Source organism: Homarus americanus, unplaced genomic scaffold, assembly GCF_018991925.1.
Source record: "Homarus americanus isolate GMGI-L3 unplaced genomic scaffold, GMGI_Hamer_2.0 scaffold45562, whole genome shotgun sequence".
NCBI classification, from domain to species: Eukaryota; Metazoa; Arthropoda; class Malacostraca; order Decapoda; family Nephropidae; genus Homarus; species Homarus americanus.
This window is the reverse complement of record NW_024744839.1, coordinates 8793510-8813839: the sequence shown is the minus strand read 5'-3', so window position 1 is coordinate 8813839 and position 20330 is coordinate 8793510. Positions and strand designations below refer to the sequence as shown.

General features: G+C 38.5%; 1 protein-coding gene across 1 annotated transcript in view; it reads right to left on the bottom strand.

Moving 5' to 3' along the window:
- Positions 1–249: 249 nt before the first annotated feature.
- The window catches only part of LOC121878038 (bystin-like), a 101689-nt gene continuing 81608 nt past the window's right edge, over positions 250–20330 (bottom strand). Inside the window, exons 8-9 of the mRNA XM_042383995.1 lie at positions 4388–4538; positions 250–451 (exon numbers count right to left, since the gene is read on the bottom strand). Coding sequence (XP_042239929.1) covers positions 383–451; positions 4388–4538 — 220 coding nt within the window. The 3' untranslated portion in view covers positions 250–382. The remainder of the gene's footprint in view (positions 452–4387; positions 4539–20330) is intronic.

Below are 20330 nucleotides of genomic sequence, written 5' to 3'. Positions count from 1 at the left end.
TGACATGACTACAGATATCAACACAAACTATAGTATCTGGCTGCATTTTCTAAACTATCTGGTCTTGCAAATTCTGTTCTAGCCAGATAGTAAGGTTCACTATCTGGTGCATCCCTACCTTTGCATGGAAATGAACACAGGCAAGTTTTTCTTAACCACCCATCATCACATTACCTGAATAAAAGGTATGCAATATTTTAGAGTACACTTCTATTATAGCCAATGCAGTGAATGCAAAAAAATTAAATATTCAGTGTAGAGTAATACGTTTATTAAGTGATTCATACAAACATCACTATATAAACTATCTTTTGTAGTTAGAATAAAAAGATACTCAAGTCAAAGTGACAATCCCTGTAGACATAATATATATTCCACCATTTTATTCATCTAAAACCATCTTGACATCATCTTCACCTCGACATTTGGAGTTCATAAGCTCTCTTCTTATCTGAAAAAAAAAAGAAAAAAGGAATTAGCTACAGTACTTAATTGAATTCACAATGAAAGCCATCAATTCATATTTACTCCTGAATCTTTTATTTGTGTTGCCTGACATGCCTTGTATGAGCTTACTAAGGCAGTTGTGACATGCCTCATGTGAGTTTACTAAAGCAGTTGTGACATGCCTCGTGAGAGGTTACCTAGGCAGTTTTGACATGCCTCATGTGAGGTTACTAAGACAGTTGTGACATGCCTCATGTGAGGTTACTAAGGCAGTTTTGACATGCCTCATGTGAGTTTACTAAGGTAGTTTTGACATGCCTCATGTGAGGTTACTAAGGCAGTTTTGACATGCCTCATGAGAGGTTACCTAGGCAGTTTTGACATGCCTCATGTGAGGTTACTAAGGCAGTTTTGACATGCCTCATGTGAGGTTACTAAGGCAGTTTTGACATGCCTCATGAGAGGTTACCAAGGCAGTTTTGACATGCATCATGTGAGGTTACTAAGGCAGTTTTGACATGCCTCATGAGAGGTTACCAAGGCAGTTTTGACATGCCTCATGTGAGGTTACTAAGGCAGTTTTGACATGCCTCATGTGAGGTTACTAAGGTAGTTGTGACATGCCTCATGAGAGGTTACCAAGGCAGTTTTGACATGCCTCATGAGAGGTTACCAAGGCAGTTTTGACATGCTTCATGTGAGGTTACTAAGGCAGTTGTGACATGCCTCATGAGAGGTTACCTAGGCAGTTTTGACATGCCTCATGTGAGGTTACTAAGGCAGTTTTGACATGCCTCATGAGAGGTTACCAAGGCAGTTTTGACATGCCTCATGTGAGGTTACTAAGGCAGTTTTGACATGCCTCATGTGAGGTTACTAAGGTAGTTGTGACATGCCTCATGAGAGGTTACCAAGGCAGTTGTGACATGCCTCATGAGAGGTTACCAAGGCAGTTTTGACATGCTTCATGTGAGGTTACTAAGGCAGTTGTGACATGCCTCATCAGAGGTTACCAAGGCAGTTTTGACATGCCTCATATCAGGTTACTGAGGTAGTTGTGACATGCCTCATGTGAGGTTACTAAGGCAGTTTTGACATGCCTCGTGAGAGGTTACCAAGGCAGTTTTGACATGCCTCATGTGAGGTTACTAAGGTAGTTGTGACATGCCTCATGTGAGGTTACTAAAGTAGTTGTGACATGCCTTGTGTAAGGTTGCTAAAGCAGTTGTGACTTTTTGTGGCCTAATTCAATGTTGCGTGCCAAGTTATCCCACTACAGTAATACCCCGCTTTACGCGGTTCTCGTTTACGTGTTTCTACATTTACGCGGTACCCCGCCAGAACCGGAATTCCCACTTTAAGCGGGTGAAGTATAATTTTTTTATTTAGCGCATAAAATTCATACAAATTACCCGGCCAGAATATAATTTACATTGCTGGAATTCTTACAATATGATGATCATTTTGAATATAAACATCATGGATTTTGCGTGACATACAAATTTTAGATCTAATGCAAGAATTTTGTTTACACAGAGCAAATATGTTATCTTTTGTGCAAAATATATGATGTGTATATTCAAAATATTCCTGGTCTTGCAAGGAATCCAGCAATGTCAATTATATTATCCTAACTTTAGTCTGAGGTATTATTTATTACTATACCTTAAAATCTAGTGTTTTCACCCAAACATTTCTGAGAGAGGGAGGAACCAGCGAGTGTGAGAAGAGGCGGGGGGGTTGAGTCCATTATTTGAATGGACATTAAACTGACGACTGTATTTCTCTTAAATATTAATTGTGTGTGCATACCATCTTAAAATTAAGATGTTATTTTTACTACAACATAGGTATTGTGTCGGAAAAAGTGGAGTTTGGGAGTCGGCCCAGTCTCTATTTCAATTAATCCCATATGTTGTTATTCCATTTACACTGTACGCGTTTCTCGTTTTACGCGGACCTGCGCGGGTTCAATTGACTGCGTAAATCGGGGTATTACTGTATATTTAAAATCATATTTTGTGGTAGGTCTCCTAAAGTCTACCCACGCTAAGAAAAGGAAGAAAAGACACTGGAGAGTGAATAAATAGTGCACCATAAAAAAAAAAAAAAAAAAATACTAATACAGTATAAGAAAACAGATTGGTCCTTCCTCTGCCTCCCTCCTCTACTGCAGCTGGAAGATGCTGACTTCGCAACTCCACCTTGATGAAACCAAGGTATAAAAATGTTTTATTTCTTTACTTTCCACTACTCTGTATACATATCTTCTATAGCATAAGAAATTAAGAAAACAGTAATGTATGTTTTCAAGAACTTTAGTTTTAGGTTTTTTCTTGGTAAATATGACCTGGGAGACCCATTATAGTACCTCAAATGAAGAGTTAAATCCAGTCTGCCAATAACTATCAAACAACTGAATACCGTAATGTAATCCCATGAATTTACCATCTCTTGCTTTACCTCTTGATTCAAGGCTGTGAAACTGGAACTGAAATTTTGTTTGAATATCTACCAGCCTGTTATTTCATGTAGAAAAGAAATATCTCTCAGTCAGTGTTCCAACACGCCCATATACTGGAGAACTTCAGCCAGAGAAAATGAGGTCTGGGAGGTTTCCCCAATTAATATTAGGCTTTGCAATGCACAGACATCGCACAGGTTATAATAAGCATAACCATTTAAAAGGAAGTGATGTGATACCAGTAGTTATAATTTCTTACAATAACTTTGCAAAGCAAAAAAAAAAAAAAAAAATCACATTATTGCAAAATCATTCAGCTTATTAGGGAAGTAGTGCAAGTTCAGAAAAGGAAGAAGATTTATGGATCCAAGGACTGCAGTTAACCCATTAGCTGTGGCCTGCGTTACATTTAACGTGCACCAAATGTGCAATATTCACAAAATAAATTAAAGTTCTTAAAAAATTTACATTTATTTTACAAAAACACACAAGGTAGATGGTTCCAGGTCACTAGAAGGTGAGATAAACATACTTCCTCCATGGTGAGTGTGTGTGTACTGTACTGGTGTAGGGCGACCAAGAGGCCTAAAGGAGACAGTCGATAAATGAATCACTTAGAACATAATTATTAAAATTTATGCCAAAATCTTGTCAGCTTGCTCGTTTATACTCCAGCCTTAATTGTGTGGCACTCCATTGGTTTTTCACAGCATTAGGGTTAAGGAACAGAGAAAATTTTGGTATGGTAACAAATTTGTGTGACACATTTATAGATCTGATAAGAGTTGAAAGAAGATGGAAGACACTGAAAAATGTATAGGCTATGGAGGACATTTCTGAAAAAAATTCTCAATTTTACAAGGAGAGTAATAGTAAGATTCCAAAATTAAATTATCTACTGCATTCTGAGTTAATTGACCCAACTCTGGTTATAAACATTCACAATCACCCTCTACAGCCAATCAGGTGGAATAATACCTTACACCATAAGTGCTTTAGTCAATGTGGTCAGCTGTCACACCAGCAATGTCTGTTGCTTTCAGCACTTCTGCAACTATTCCAGAGCTACCAGTAGCCTTTCTTCAATTTGTTAATAACTTTCTTCACCCATTCTTCTTCAATACTTGGGGGGGGTCTCTGTGCCGACTCTGCTGATCCTAGGCTGCCCATCCCGTTCAAACTCCTCATTCAGCAGATAGTCAGTGTTTTATTCAGGCATCCTTAATTTCATCATCATCAACAACCTTATTTCTATCATAATTTCTTACGCCCAGCACAACAATTATGTAATTTTTTCTACCCACCATTTGCCTTACTATTCAGTATACCTCACATCTAACATCCACATTATTTAGCTTTTCACAGAAACATCCTATTCACAAAACCTTACTATATGTATATTACAGAGAATAATTAAAACTGGATGGGTACTGAGTGAATACTGTCCATATACATGAACACATATACAGTACTAACTTCACCGGTCATGGTATGATGAGTGTGGAATTTGACAACATCCAAGAGAGACTGCTTCTGATCTGGAGCCAAGTCCTCCTTATACCGCTGCACAAAGGTCAACAGAGCTTGATGCCACAAAACTGGAAGCTCACGACGGTCATGTTCAAACCTTGAAAAAAGTCAGTACAGGGTACACTGTAATTTTATTTTTTAAAAAGAAAAAAAAAAAAATCTAAATATACAACATACAGTACATGTACAAACACATATAGTTACTCAGTTTTGTGGAGACAAGACTGGGACTCTGGTTCCTGAAATCCAAACTTGATTAGATATATTTTAATAGCTGACAGTCAATTGAGAAATAATTCCTTGTTACAAGTCAAGCAATACAGGCACTTTTATGACAACCTTACTTCCAAGGAAATATTTTTCATTCATCTATATCTTAAACAGGATGATAACTCCACCTCTCTCATAAATTATATTAATAAAAGGCTAAAATATTCTCCCCATTTCCCTTTTACTTTTTTCTCTCCCAATTTATCTCCTCTTTCATTCCCAGTTGTTTGTGTGATTGTTTTTAAAATAGTGTTGATCTTTCCTTTGTCCTTCTTCTATTATTCTTTTGCAACCTATCACAAAGTATTCAATTCCCTTCTACTTCTAAAATCCTTATCATCGCCCAATATTTTCCTACTTGCAACTAACATTCATATGCCTTTCTCCAAATTAGTACAATTCTACCAATCTCTCATCTCATCATTCATTTTGTTCTTCATTCCTACTCTCTTGTAACCACATCCCAGCTGCACTTTTGAGGGCTGCATTCTTAAGCTAATCTTATTCCTCTTCAATCCCATCTATGTGTCCATCTTGTCTTTTATCATTTCTTTAAATTTTATAGCAATATTCCCCCAAAACTTGCCAACCTTTATAACCTTCCCATTTCTTCAAATACCTTTTTACCATAAAACCTCCATTCACTGTTTATCTCACTTCAACCATATACAGGTGCTCCTCTACTTATGAATGAGTTACGCTCTTCTCCAACTTTACTCTTGTAGATACCAAACATATTATAAAAAATGAAAAGATTATGGATATTTAGTACAGCTATACCCTTTAATAAAGCCTTAAAACCTGGCTCACTCTTATCCCCTTAGGTAATGTTTGTTTGATCTGGAATTTTCTTCAAAATAATCCAGTCTCATCCACATTAAACACCTTTTCTGGCAGGTAACCCCCCTCATTGATGAAGTTTGTATCTCTGAAAGTTGAACGTTCTTAAGTTGAGGAGTACATGTATATAATGTTCCGATTTTCCTTGTGTCACTAATCCTTGTACACTCACTCCAAAAAGTATCTCTACAATTTTTTCTTAGACAATATGACACAGCAGACAAAGGATTTTGACAACCCTACCGAGACAAAAGGAGTCGCAGTGTTTATTTTGAAATTCATGGGACCTCATCCATAGATAACTTATGGAGCGAGTGTGCAGCCACATCAATCAATTAACATTAAGTTTTTCTATCCACCAGTCTATCTTTTCTATATATGCTTATAAATTTCTTTCTGAAGCATGTATTGTATGCCTAACTATGAGATGCAACATTATTAAGTTTTGCTGGTTTGTACCCACACCACCCACAGTCCACTCAACTGTAAATGGGTACCTTTACCCTTTCCATGCTAATTTGGCCTGTAAGCCACGCCCCTATCTATAGCTACAAATAGCCGATTGGATCCCCTGAGCGTTTTACCTTCCTTCACACTGCGTGTATATAAGCGCATATTAATATAAACCTTTCATGATAAGCATTTAAAATTTTCTAACATCCTCTCTGAAGCGCTAATGTCTTGAAATCATTTGCATTTTGACAGTCCAGATATTTAACATTATTTTAGATAATAACAGGGATGCTTGCCAATAATCTTGAACACATTTATTTAGTTTGAATTTTCTATGAACCAATCGGCTATTAGTATAGAAGAGGGGGCATGGCTTACAGGCCAGGTTACCGTGGAAATACTGTACTATAACTTTATAGTCGAAGAAGTTGAGTGTTGTGCCAGTCAGGTTGCCTTCTTATGTATAGCACAGTACTGAAAAATAGGCCTAATATACAATGTGCTGTATCTGCACTGCTCCTAATGGACTGTCATGCTTACAGGACCCAATGTCACAGCCCACTAACATCCTTTTCTAGGACAGATCTTTAACCCTTAAGCCCCGGGTTAGGTTGGAAAAAAAAGTGGGAAAATAGGTGGAAGTTCTGGAACGTCACCTGGGACCTGAGGGTTAACCCCTACACCCCAGGCTAGGGTGCTGCTGGCCGTATCCCCCACGCGGGGTAAATCGAGAAAAATCAACATTTCCAAATGTTTTTTTTAACCTTTTTAAATGATAAAACAAAAAAAAAAAGAAGTAAGAAAAACTATATATTGACCCTCTAGAAACTTCCCTGTGGCCGCTGTGGCGAGGAGATAAGGAGAGTGTTGTTTTGACGGCTAGCACTCGTGGTCACTACGCATTTAACGGCCATTTTATGCTTGCCTTTGTATCCGGGATGGCCAGTAATGCATATATTTACTGATCATAATACTTATTTCCTATAAATAATTCATTTAGAATATTTTATTTGCATTATTTTTCATAAAAAGCGTTCGGCAACACACATGCAGTCGGTCGCCAGGCTGTCTTTGCGTTCTACCCCCATTCATTTAGAAAGCCCTTCTGTTTACATAGGATAAGCTGTAAAAAAGTATTTATAATAATATTTTTATGTAAAATAATACAGTACCAATCACTTGGTAAAAATCAGTATCTAGCATCTTTCTCAGCTAGCTAACCACAGGAGACCGTTATCACAAGAGTCAGTGACCCATCAAACATGCCTGAGCGAGGTGTGATCGTGAGTTACTGTCACGTCACCTTTATCAGCCCGTTTCTCAGAAAGATTTTTTCTAACCTTCCTATCCCTAAGGCTTGGCCATTTATGGGTTGATTTTAATAAAACAAAAACTAAGTACTGTAGTAGTATAACATACTGTGCATGGTGTAACATATAGATTTTATTTATATTTGGCTTGGTTTATTATTTGTTGATTTATCTTTATAAATATTTGGAGGAAAAAGGGTAAGTTAGGAAAAAAATTCATGCACTCACTATGAAAGCAATAATAAAAAATATATGTTACGTTCAAGATGAGTAAATTACCTATAGTCTACATGAATTTCAAAGTAATTTAGCAAAATGTTATGGAGACGTAGGATTTTGAATACCCGGTATTTATAAGAATATAAGGTAAAAATCTGATATCTAGGAGTAGGGATTAGGCAGAACAGATTCAGGGGTATAGTAACAATGTATATGGTGTCCTTACTTGCTGACAGGATGCTTCCCTTAACAATATAATGTACGTGTACAATGGTGTTTGCATAAATAGATATGGCTCCATGCCAGATGAATCTAGACTCGGGAAAAATTTCCCGTGAAGAGTGGAAAATTCGACAACTCTATTCACACCAGTATAATATAGATTTTTTAAAATACAGTAATACCCCGCTTTACGCGGTTTCACTTTCCGCGATTTCGCATTTACGCGGTACCTCGCCAGAACCGGACTTTCACTTTATGCGATGCATCTACCCATATATGAGCAGAGTGTCTGGCGCGACGCTATTTTTAGATTCGACCCTCCCGCCTTCTCCCGCTTGGGCAAGCCGCGCGGTAAGGTTGCACAGTGGATGTCTCTGTTGTGTTATCAGTGACGTCATATGACGTATCGGACTGTGATTGGGCCATGCATGCATCCTTACCTCCCTCCGCTGCTAGCTGTGATTGGTTTAAAGTAATATGACGTGTCCACCCGCAGGAGGGAGGAAAGACGACGCTTGATCTAGCCGCGTCAGTTTAATCCCTCCAGGCCACACAATGTAAACGTGCATCCATTGTTCTGTAAAATGGCTTCCACCGGCCCACCGCCCCCAGAGAAAAACCTTGCCTTACTTGGACCCAGCCGCCCTAAGCCAAAGAAGATACAACATTCCCTAAGCTATGAAGTGAAATACAAGATCATTCAAGATTTGGAGAAAGGAACACGTCAAGCTGATCTCGCACGCCAGCATGGAGTCAACGAATCTACGATTCGTACTATTAAGAAGGATGCAGCCAAGATCAAAGAACACATGAGAATCACAAAGTCTGCAGGTGCTTCAATGATCAAGTATTGCCAGAACAAGGTGCTGCTAAAGGTTGAAAATTTGCTGGTGAGTTACTTGATTCATCAGGTGCGATGCAACATGGCGGTGGACATGCGATCCATTCAAGAGTACGCCCGTGAACTGTACGCAGCAGTGTCACTTAGGATGGGAATTGCAGAGCCCAAACCCTTCCATGCTTCCTCTGGTTGGCTGCATAGGTTTAAGAAGAGGAACAAGATCACCAACATCAACATTGGTGGTGAAGAAACGAGTGCTGACCGTGTGGCGGCTAGAGATTTTCCTCCATTCTTACGTGAGGTTGTAGAGGAAGGACAGTACACAGACGACCAGGTGTTCAACATAGACGAATCCGGTCTATTTTGGAAAAAGCTGCCTACCAAGACCTTCGTTGTCCAGTCGGCCAGCAAGATTCGGGGCCGGAAGTTGCAGAAGGAGCGCATCACCGTCCTCTTTACCACCAATGCCTCCGGTACCTGTAAACTAAAGTTATCGGTGATCCACACAGCCCGCAAGCCGCACACCTACAAGAACGTGGACATGAGCAAGATTAATGTCCACTACCTGACCTCATGGAAGGCGTGGATGTTCTCTGCTCTGTCACTCTCCTGGTTTGATGACTGTTTCGTTCCCGAAGTGAAGAAATTCTGCGAGCAACAGAATGTTCCATTCAACTTTCTGTTGCTTCTTGACAACGCACCAGGACACTCGCCACTACTTATGGATCGTCACCCCAATGTAAAAGTGGTCTTCCTTCCTCCCAACACTACGACATTAATCCAGCCCATGGACCAGGAGTTGATATGCAATGTGAAAGCTGCATACTCTGCAAAGAAGTTTAAGCTCATGAACGACTGTACTAACACCAAGGATGAGTTGCGTAAGCTGGGTGACACCGATAGCGAGAGCGAGAGCAAAAGTGACGAGGACAAGGAACAACAGGTGGTGAATCAAGAAGTTCTCGTCAAACAGTTATGGAAAAAATTTAACGTCAAACAAGCTGTGGACTTCTTGGTGGAGGCATGGAATCAGCTGTCTGTAGCTAAGATTCGTCACGCATGGAGGCATGTGTTGCATGGTATCCCAGGTGAGAGGCGGAGTCAACCTGTGACTGGTGAGGTTCAGTCTGTTACAGTGGCATTGGACCTTGCAAGAGAAGCTGCGCACAGTATTACAGCTGAAGGCTTTTCCGAGACCACCTACGAAGACATCCTGGAGGTGATCAGAGATCCTGAAATGACTGCCGACGAGATGTTGGAAGATGATCACGTCAGTGAAGAGGCAGGTAGTGCGTCAACCCCAGAAGAACACAAGTTAACGCATAGTAATGTTAGGGGTGCCAAATAGTGTGCAGAGAAATTGAAGCTCTTCCTTTCCAACGACCAGGACGATGACCGCTATGAAGTCTTCCATACCCGGCTGGTGCAGGCTATGGAGCCGTACATCAAGGTGTATCAAGACAACATCAACAGTAGCCGTCAAAAAAGCATTACCGAGTTCTTCGCCCGCAACCCACCACAGCCAGCCCGAGCCAGAGATAGTGACAGTGAAGGTGACTTTGAGGGATTTGTCAGGGAGGTCCTGACAACTATGGCAGATAGTGATAGTGATTCACCTGAGGGCCAGTAATCTGCCCTCTGCCTCGGAACCAGCCTCCATCCCCGTATGCCGACCCACCTCTTCTACTAACGTAAGTGTTAAACCTAACCTTTATTTTTCCTAACCTAACCTCTTCTATATTAATTGTGTATGCATACCATCATAAAGTTAAGATAATATTTTTACTACAACATAGTTTTGTGTCGTCAAAAAGTGGAGTTTGGGGGTCGGGCCAGTCTCTATTGGAATTAATCCCATATGTTCTGTTGTTCACTTTCCGCGGTACCCTGTGGGTTCAATTGACCGTATAAATCAGGGTACTACTGTATATTTACTTACCGGTAACCAAACTTTTAGATAAAGTACCGTATATACTCGTCTATAACCCCCCTTCGTATATAGGTCGACCCTGATTTTTTGACCAAGAAATCTTTAATTTATGATATTCCTCGTTTATAGGTCGACCCAAGTTTTTGAGGGTAAAGGAACAACAAAACCTTCAGTAAAAACACTCTACGTCCTATAAACTTGTTTACCATTTATTATTACGACACTTTACACTGAAACGCGGGTAGTTTCAACAAAAATATTGTATATTTCCATTCAAGTATTTATTCAAGTCAATTAGGAGGGAATGTTATTGTAATACAATAGTTTTTTAACTGAAAACCATTCGAAAAGCGATTACGGTAACATCTTTTGAACGAAAGAAAGCAAAAGTCATTGTTTTCGTCACAATTTTATCCAACTTTCCACTGTAATACGTACGTCATTTCAGCAAAAAATATTAAATTTCCGTGAATGTATTATATCAACCACAGTATGAATAGAATATCACTAATATAACAGTATTTTAACCGAAAACTATTAAAAAAACGAGTAACATATCTTGAACATCGGAAGGTTAGGTAAAGTCTTTTGTTTTCGTCATGTAGTTTATCCTAATTTACAGTGACCCCTCGTTTAACGAACTCAATCCGTTCCAGAAGGTCGTTCGTTAACCGAAAAGTTCGTTAACCGAAACCATTGTTTCAATGGGTTTTTGGGTAATTGGTTCCAGCTCACCGAAAATTTCCTAAATTAAACAAAAATGGTAGAAAAGTTCACTTACTTTGAGGTGTGTATGTAGAAGGCTCCTGGATGATGATGATGGGAATTAGAATGGGGGTGGAGGAGAAGGAAGAAGAGAAGTCATTGGGGTGGAAGAGAAGTCACCCCATGGCACCATTTCACCCATAAAATTTTAGTTCTCCTGATGTATTTCAAGATTATTTTCTTTAAATCAACACTGCACTGCATTATATATTGTCAATATGTAAAATATATTTCAAAATGACCAATAATTTGCTTGGAAACACAGAAAAAAAGCATTTAGTTGAAGAGAGTCTCAAGCAAGATGTTACCTCCAGTGAAAACAGAGAGTGACTAACGCCTGTTTGCTGTGTTAAGAGGCTGGATGCTGCGCATTAAACTAGTCACTTTACCTTCAATTATGTTCAATAATTGTTAAAATGACAAAAAAATTAAATGTTAAACTTTTAAAATTATTGAATAGTATAAACTTCTTGATATTTACTAAAATAGTAAGGAATTTAAGCCCTAGAACCGATTAATGTATTGGCGGACTGATACTAAAGCTGGTTGCCCGGTCAGTGCAAGCGAAAACATGTTGAGGTCGGTTCGTAAGAAATTCGTTAACCGAATTTTTGTTCGTTAACCGAATTGAAAATCCTTATGGAAGGCGGTTCGTTAACCGAAATTTCGTTAACCGAGGCGTTCGTTAAACGAGGGGTCACTGTACATTGAAATACATCACGTTTCAGCAAAACTACTATTTATTTCTGAGAATATGGAAATGTAATATTTTTGCTGAAATGACGTACGTATTCAGTGGAAAGTAGGATAAAATCGTGACAAAAACAATGACTTTCACTTTCTTTCGTTGAAAAGATGTTACCGTAATCGCTTTTCGAATGGTTTTCAGTTAAAAACTGTTATATTACAATAATATTCTATCCTAATTCACTTGTGATGTAACAGTTTTTTTAACTGAAAACGATTCGAAAAATACGTGTACCGTCTAGCTGATACGGCATAGCCCTGGTCGCGGAGGCTTTGTTTTTGCATCGGCCCTTCTTAAGCAGCTTTTAATTTTAGCGTACGTTGAAATTGTGTTTTCCGGTATATTCTTATTTTCTTGCTTCTTATTTTCCAGAAATATGACAAGTTTGTATATAATACAATGTTACGGTACTTTTAATTTACAAGTATTCATTTTTAAAAATACAGAAGGCACCAAAGAAATACTAATACGGATGTTTGCGTGACTCTCCAGCCAAAAAAGACCAAACAGCTGGTACTCTCTCCCTCAGCCCTACCAAAAATAGCCCAACATCTTTCTTGTTTATTCTCTTCCAATTTCTCACTTTAACTGGTATTTTTTACTTCATATTGCCTACATCAGATAAACTACAGTAATTGAGGTTAGATACTGTTATAAATTTGATTACCAGGTCCTGGCAGGTGCCGTTAGAACCACCTGACCCTACCAACAGTGTTGCAAGTCAGACAGCATTTTTTTTTTTTACATTTTTGGTGTCTCCATTTGTTAATTTTTTTTCTGTGGGGTTTGCACAATAGTATACTGTTTTACCTACAGTATTGTAAAATGATTTGGGAAAAGAAATACTCGGTAACTTAAAATTTTAAAAGGAAAATTTTGAAACTGGCAACTGTGTGTAGATGACCTGACTCACATCATATTATGTCATTACGATTAGCCCACGTGTATATTTCAAATTGTGTCTTGTTACAGTGTAGACGTGCTTGACCCATATTCTCTTCAGCATGGATTCAAGAAGAAAGTTCACAGCAATGTTCAAGCTGAGAGTGATTGAATATGCAGAACAGACTAACAACTGTGCAGCAGCAAGGGAATTTAAGGTTTCCAAAAAAAGTGTTTGAGACTGGAAAAAGCTCTCTGCACAACTAAAGCTTTTGCCGAAAAACAAATGTGCTAACAGAGGAAAGTGTAACAAGTGGCCACAGTTGGAAGTTGAAGTGGCAAAGTATGTCAGTGAAAACCGACAGAATGGATATGGTGTTTCCCGAGGATTAATTCGAATCTTTGCCTTGAAACTAGCAAGGAAATTAGGCATCACAGATTTTAAGGCGAGTCATGGTTGGTGCACAAGATTTATGAAAAGAAATGATTTTGTACTGAGACAGAACACGAAAATATCACAGCGTCTTACACAAGAACTTGATGACAAGGTTATTGAATTTCATAGGTTCATAATCAAACACCGGAAGAAGAATTCATATAGACTTTCGTGTATTGGAAACATGGATGAAATGCCCATGAATTTTGATATGCCAATCAGTCAAACAGTGAATAAAGTTGGTGAAAAAACAGTTTTAGTTAAAACTACTGGACATGAAAAATCAAGATTCACAGTTGTGCTATCATGTATGGCTGACGGCACAAAGCTGACGCCTATGGGAATATTTAAAAGGAAAACAATTCCAAAGCAAAATTTTCCAAAAGGCATAATCATCCATGTGCACGAGAAAGGATGGATGGATGACGGCGGCATACAAATATGGCTTAAAAAAGTCTGGAACTTTAGACCAGGGGGACTGCGCAAAGAAAAAAGTCTTCTTGTGTGGGATATGTTTCGGTCACATCTTGTTGACAGTGTTACTGCTGGGATTAGGAAGGAAAACACTGATACAACTGTGATTCCTGGTGGATTAACAAGTCTTGTCCAACCACTGGATGTTTCCTTAAACAAACCATTTAAAGATGCGGTAAGAGTGATGTGGAACAACTGGATGATAGAAGGCGAGAAGACATACACAAAGGGAGGCAACATCCAAGCTCCATCACTAGCAACATTATGTGAATGGATTGTAGAGGCCTGGGATGCAATCAGACCAGAAATTGTGGTGAAATCTTTTAAGAAATGTGGGATTTCGAATGCTCTTGATGGAACAGAAGACGACTTGTTGTGGGATTATGAGGCTAATGAGAGCGTGAATGAGGGTGAAGATATTGATGATCCTATGGCTGATGATGGTGTTGATCCATATGACGATGCTGTTCAAGGAGAGGACTGGGAGGAGCTGTTTGGTGCTGCAGATGATGACAAGGAAAATGATTTTGATTGATTTTAATGAAAATATTCAGAAATATGGTATCGTAGTATTTATTCAAGTCAATTAGGATAGAATATTATTGTAATACAACAGTTTTTTAACTGAAAACCATTCGAAAAGCGATTACGGTAAAATCTTTTGAACGACGAAAGAAAGTGAAAGTCATTGTTTTCGTCACAATTTTATCCCACTTTCCACTGTAATACGTACGTCATTTCAGCAAAAATATTACATTTCCATATTTATTTCTGAGAATATATTCATTCAGGCACAGTTAAGGTAAAATATACTTGTGATGTAATATTTCAATGAAAATATTTAGAAATAAGGTATCGTATTTTTCTTTTGTTTCAAATTTAATTAACAAAGATTGATGTTTCAAATTTAATTAACAAAAATTTATGTATCTATAAATAAACTTTTAAAAATGAATACTTTATGTTTTACATACTCCTGTGTATACCATACCATGCATTTGGCTACTTTGGGCTTGCTATGATGACGCAAGAGATCTTCCCTGGCAACTGTACCGACACTCACAGCGGGTGGTGCGTTGGTGCGTCGTTTCCATTGTTTACTGGTAGTTACTGGTAAATATTTTTCAACCTAACAAAACTATTACCCGTATAGAGGTCGACCCCCCAACTTTTTGCCAAAAAATTTGGTCTTAAAAACTCGTGCTATACACGGGTATATACGGTATTCAGGATTATTTTGGTAAAAGAAAAAAATAATGTGCCTAACTTAATTAGAACTGATTTTATTGACTCCAGTATCAACATTTCTCTCTTTCTCTCTCTTTTTTTTTTTTTAAAGAATGGAGTCCCAATCATTATATCGTGTCAAAATATTTTGTTTAAGGAACTCTTATTGGAAATGACTCAAGAGAATTTATTTAGGATCATTAGGATATCAAATTCATCTCAGGAGGTGGTGGCACAACCTTTGCAGGGAGAGGGGAGGGAAACTGACAATACAGTCAGTGGGGGGCGCTGGTGGAGCGGTACCACTCTTGCCTAGCAAGCAAGTTGTCACGGGTTCGATTCCCGGGCCGGCGGAAGTTGTTTGGACACTCTTCCTAGTCCCCTTGGTCCCTGTTCACCTAGCAGCAAAGTAGGTACCTGCTGTAAATTGAAAGTTGCGAATTTGTATTCAGGGATAAATTGTTGGAGCTTCCAATAACTTGCTTAGACATAAAATTATTGACTCTTCAGGCTTCTACGCCCTTGACTCTTCAGGCTTCTATGCCCTTAACTCATCGGACATAAGGCAAGCATGAACTTAGCATGCTTCCCAGCTGGGCGCTGTAAACGCTTCTGCGCTTCATCTTACACAAGGATGGGGGTGCCCACTAATAATAATAATAAACAAAAAAAATCAGTCAGTGTGTCTCCCCCACCCCCCCTCCCACAAGGATCGTGTCCCTCCCTCCCACCCACTGCATCTCACCGCCTTTTCTATGACTGTCATTCACATACAATGCTGTACAATACAGTGAACCCTCACTTTACGCGGTCAATTCAACCCACGGAGGCCCGCGTAAAGCGAGAAACGCGTAAAGTGAGCAACATAACATATGGGATTAAATGAAATAGAGACCGGCTGACCCCCAAACTCCACTTTTTCCGACATAATACCTATGTTCTAGTAAAAATAACATCTTAATTTTATGATGGTACATGCACACAATTAATACTTAAGAGAAATAGAGAAATACAGTCGCCAAGTTAATGTACATTCAAATAATGGACTCAACTCCCTCCCCCTTTTCTCACACTCGCTGGCTCTTCCCTCTCTGAGAAATGTTTGGGGGAAAACCACTAGATATTAAGGTACTATAGTAATAAATAATATCTCAAACTAAAGTTACGATAATATAATTGACATTGCTGGATTCCTTGTAAGACCAGGAATATTTTGAATATAAATGTCATATATTTTGCACAAAAGATAACATATTTACACAGAGTAAACAAAATACTTAAAGTAGATCTAAAATTTGTAAGTCTAATGCAAAATCTATGATGTTTATATTCAAAATGATCATCAAATTGTAAGAATTCCAGCAATGTAAATTATATTCTGGCCCGGTAATTTGTATGAATTTTATGAGCTAAAACAAATATCTTCAATAAATAAACAAAATATACTTACCGAAATAATATCTGTCAATCAAAATACCCCACCTCCCCCCCTCTTCCCACCTGCTCCCTGGGTCCCTCCCTCCCTCCCTACCCCTCACCCCCACCTTCCCTCCCTACCAGAGAAATGATTGGGTTATAACAGTATATTTACATTTTTAGAAATAAATAATACCTCAGAGTAGTTAGGATAATATAATTGACATTGCTGGATTCCTTGCAAGACCAGGAATATTTTGAATATACATGTCATATATTTTGCACAAAAGATAACATATTTGCTATGAGTAAACAAAATACTTGCATTAGATCTAAAATTTGTATGTCTAATGCAAAATCTATGATGCTTATATTCAAAATGATCATCAAATTGTAAGAATTCCAGCAATGTAAATTATATTCTGGCCGGATAATTTGTATGAATTTTATGAGCTAAATAAAAAAATTATACATGTACTTCACCCGCGTATATGAGTAGATGCACCGCGTAAAGTGGGAATTCCGGTTCTGGCAGGGTACCGCGTAAATGTAGAAATGCGTAAAGTGAAAAGTGAAACCGTGTAAAGCGAGGGTTCACTGTACATTATTTATTTGTTATTCATTAACTATAAAAGATACAGTACTGTAATAATCCATGATTGTCAATACGATAATGTACAGTAGTAGAAGACCGTCTACCACCAGATGGAGTCGTTTGATTTTGTTCATTTTTTCACATATGTTCTTATCACTATAGTAAGTATTTTAAAAGAGGCGATATTTACTAGAACCTAATAGAACCTGACCTAACAAACCAAAGAAACCTACCTTACCTTACCTAACTTCCTAGCTGGGGTTTCTGCCCCCTCCCCCAGCCATATTAAACATAAAGTACTTATTTTGTGATCTGGTACCAGTGAAAGCAACTTTATTGAAGCATCTTAGTATAATTTACGTTTTTTGTGGGTGTGAGAGAGTACGCTCGAACTAAGTGGGTTGGTTATAAACAAACAGATGACACATGGTGACTCATCATTTCAAAATTGTATTTATGGTAAATAATTAATTTCTTCATGTACAGTTGGCTCCACTCCTGCATTTACCACTTAGCATTGCCAATCTTCTCCTTCTCTGAGGTCTGAATTCTTGAACTCAGAAGAGTGAATTTGAAGTATTTACTAATGAACGGAAGGGAGAGCGAAGGGGGGTGTCTGGGTAGTTGTCTTTCTGTGGGGAAGAGACTGGGTACTAGTAGAGGGGTGAGGACAGAAAATTAATATCAGTTGGGAGAGATTACAATGCAGGATAATATTTTGACAATGCTGATGGGGTTTCCCCTACTGAAAGTAATCATCTAGCACTAGCCAGGTGAGAATACTAATTACAGTAATTGATTGATTGATTGTGATAATTACATCATGAGAATGCTGTACTCAAGTTACAATGGAATGAGATGGGGATGAATTCAGGTTCTAAAGATACAATGGAGTGAGAGGGGATGAATTCATATTCTCAACAAAAGGGGGCATTTATGAGCAAATGGATTGTAGATATGTTTGAATATATATTTTATAGAAGAAGTGAAGTTTTGTTAAACCAATTGACTACGAAATGGAACATTCCCAGCTGTATAAAATCATCTGGCAGTAACCAAAATAAAATAGATAAAAAGACATTGTAGCGAAGGAGTTAATTAGCAATCAAAACAATCAGGAAGTGGGCAACACATATTTATTGTAATATAAACTTGATGTGAACAAAAATGGTTCAGTTGGCAGCTGCCCGGTACCGTATAGAAACAGCAAACCACAGTTTAGTTGTGCCAAACACCCAAGTAAAAAAATAAAAAATAAATAAATAATAAAATACTATTATCATCATCAAAAGTGCAATTTATGATGCTTAAAGGTTTTAAATAATAATTTTTTTTCTATGTTGTGCACTGGAGGGAACCCTTGAGTCCCCTCTCCCCTAACCAACTCCTACTCTGTGTTGCTGGTAGTCGAATCATTTCAGACAATTTACAGAGTAGAAAAATGTTGTATCCTCTTATTTCCATAATACAATTAGGTTGAGAATACAAATACAAGTGATACTCACTCATGTAAAGCAATGGCCATGAACGTATGAAATAAAATCATATTTGTCTGATAATTATCCAATACTGTATCTGGTTACTATGTCGCATAGGCAGACTCTCACCAGAATGGCTCGGACGTTTGGGCCACAAGTTGTATGTAAGGTGGACATTTATTCCGGGGAATAGCTCACCTGGGCACAGGTCATCGACCCACAATAGGGCCTAGGGAGCAAAAAAAAAGAGTAAAAAGAAAATAAAAATAGAAAAAAGATTATATTAATCTACACCACGACAAAGCCAGAAAACAAGCTTTTTGAAGCGAGACAGATTGTATGAGTATGGAAACACATAAGAAGGCAGAGCATTCCACAGTTTGGCTGTGTGAGGAAAGAAGGATGTACTATAACGTGTTATTCTAATGTGACCGACATCCACAGAGAAACGGTGGGCACCGCGGGCAAGACAAGTGTTATGAGCCCAGGGCCTTGCTGACAGTATACAGGATGCCAAATCCACTGAACATTGCCCGTTTAAGTACCTATAAAAGAGGGAAATTGAAGCAACATTGCGGCGAATAGAAGGAGAAGAGATTTTATCAACTAGAGGAGGAGAGTAATAAGACGAAATGCCTTTGATTCCACTCTATCTAACGGTTGGACAGAATAAGAGCCACCCCAGATATGAGAGCAGTACTCCAAGTTAGGACAAATGAATCCCTTACAAGCTTGAAGCAACTGCTCAGGAGTGAAGTAGCTACGGCATCTGTACAGCATTACCAGCTTTCAGGAGGCAGCTCTAGCAATGTTGTGGATGTGTGGCTTCCATGACATATTAGAGAAAATGGTATGAGTAAAATAGCCATGAATTGCCAAAACAGCTAATATTATTTGTTGACTGTGTGTGTGTGTGTGTGTGTGTGTGTGTTCCATTTTTACTCGTGTGCAGAATGACTGCGTCCTGATATGTGATTGGTGGGAATTTTAATGTTGTTGTTGGTCCTTTGTTTTCTCCACATCCGTACCATTTTCTCTGTCGGAGGCGGTCCAAAGTGTCTAGCAGCCGCTTGGTTACATTGTTCTTTTGCATATGCCATCACTTGTAATTTGTAGCTGATAGTGTAGCTATGCTTTTTTTTTGACTCCATTCTGTTAGGGTATTTTGATTGAACAGTCATGGAATAGCACTATGCTACCCCGAGGAGGTTTGTGTTCAGACTGGTGAAGTCGGTTGGCTGTAGACTGCTCCGCGCAGTTGTGCCTATGGTTTGTCAGTGCTCAGACGGTACTACCAAAAATGGCTGCCAGGTGGGTAGATTGTTGTTTCGTGTTGTTTGTTGAGCATTAGCCGATAATTGAAGCATTTCGTGCCTCAATGAAAGTTAGTTTTATTTTATAAGGCAGTTACACGTTTATACAGGAAATATAACACTGGTTATTGGTGGTTGTTGGTGGGAAATCTGTAAACATCTATGACAGGTGGTTTGCCTGACCACTGTCAGTAGTTTAAAAAATTATCGCAGTCATTTACTGAATATTCCTAGTTTATTTATTATTGTTTTAATTGTTCTCTTTGTTAAATGGAATTATTCTTGTAATATACCATATATATTCATTCTGAAGTTGTTTGGATTCTTAAACTAGGGGGATACCGAGATCCCATGGCGGACCACATTCCTGATCTTCACCATATTGGATGCAGGGTGATTATGAGGGTAAACTTTTGAGGGGGATAAAAAAAAAAAAAAAAAAACGTCTTATATGCCGCAAATTACGGTAA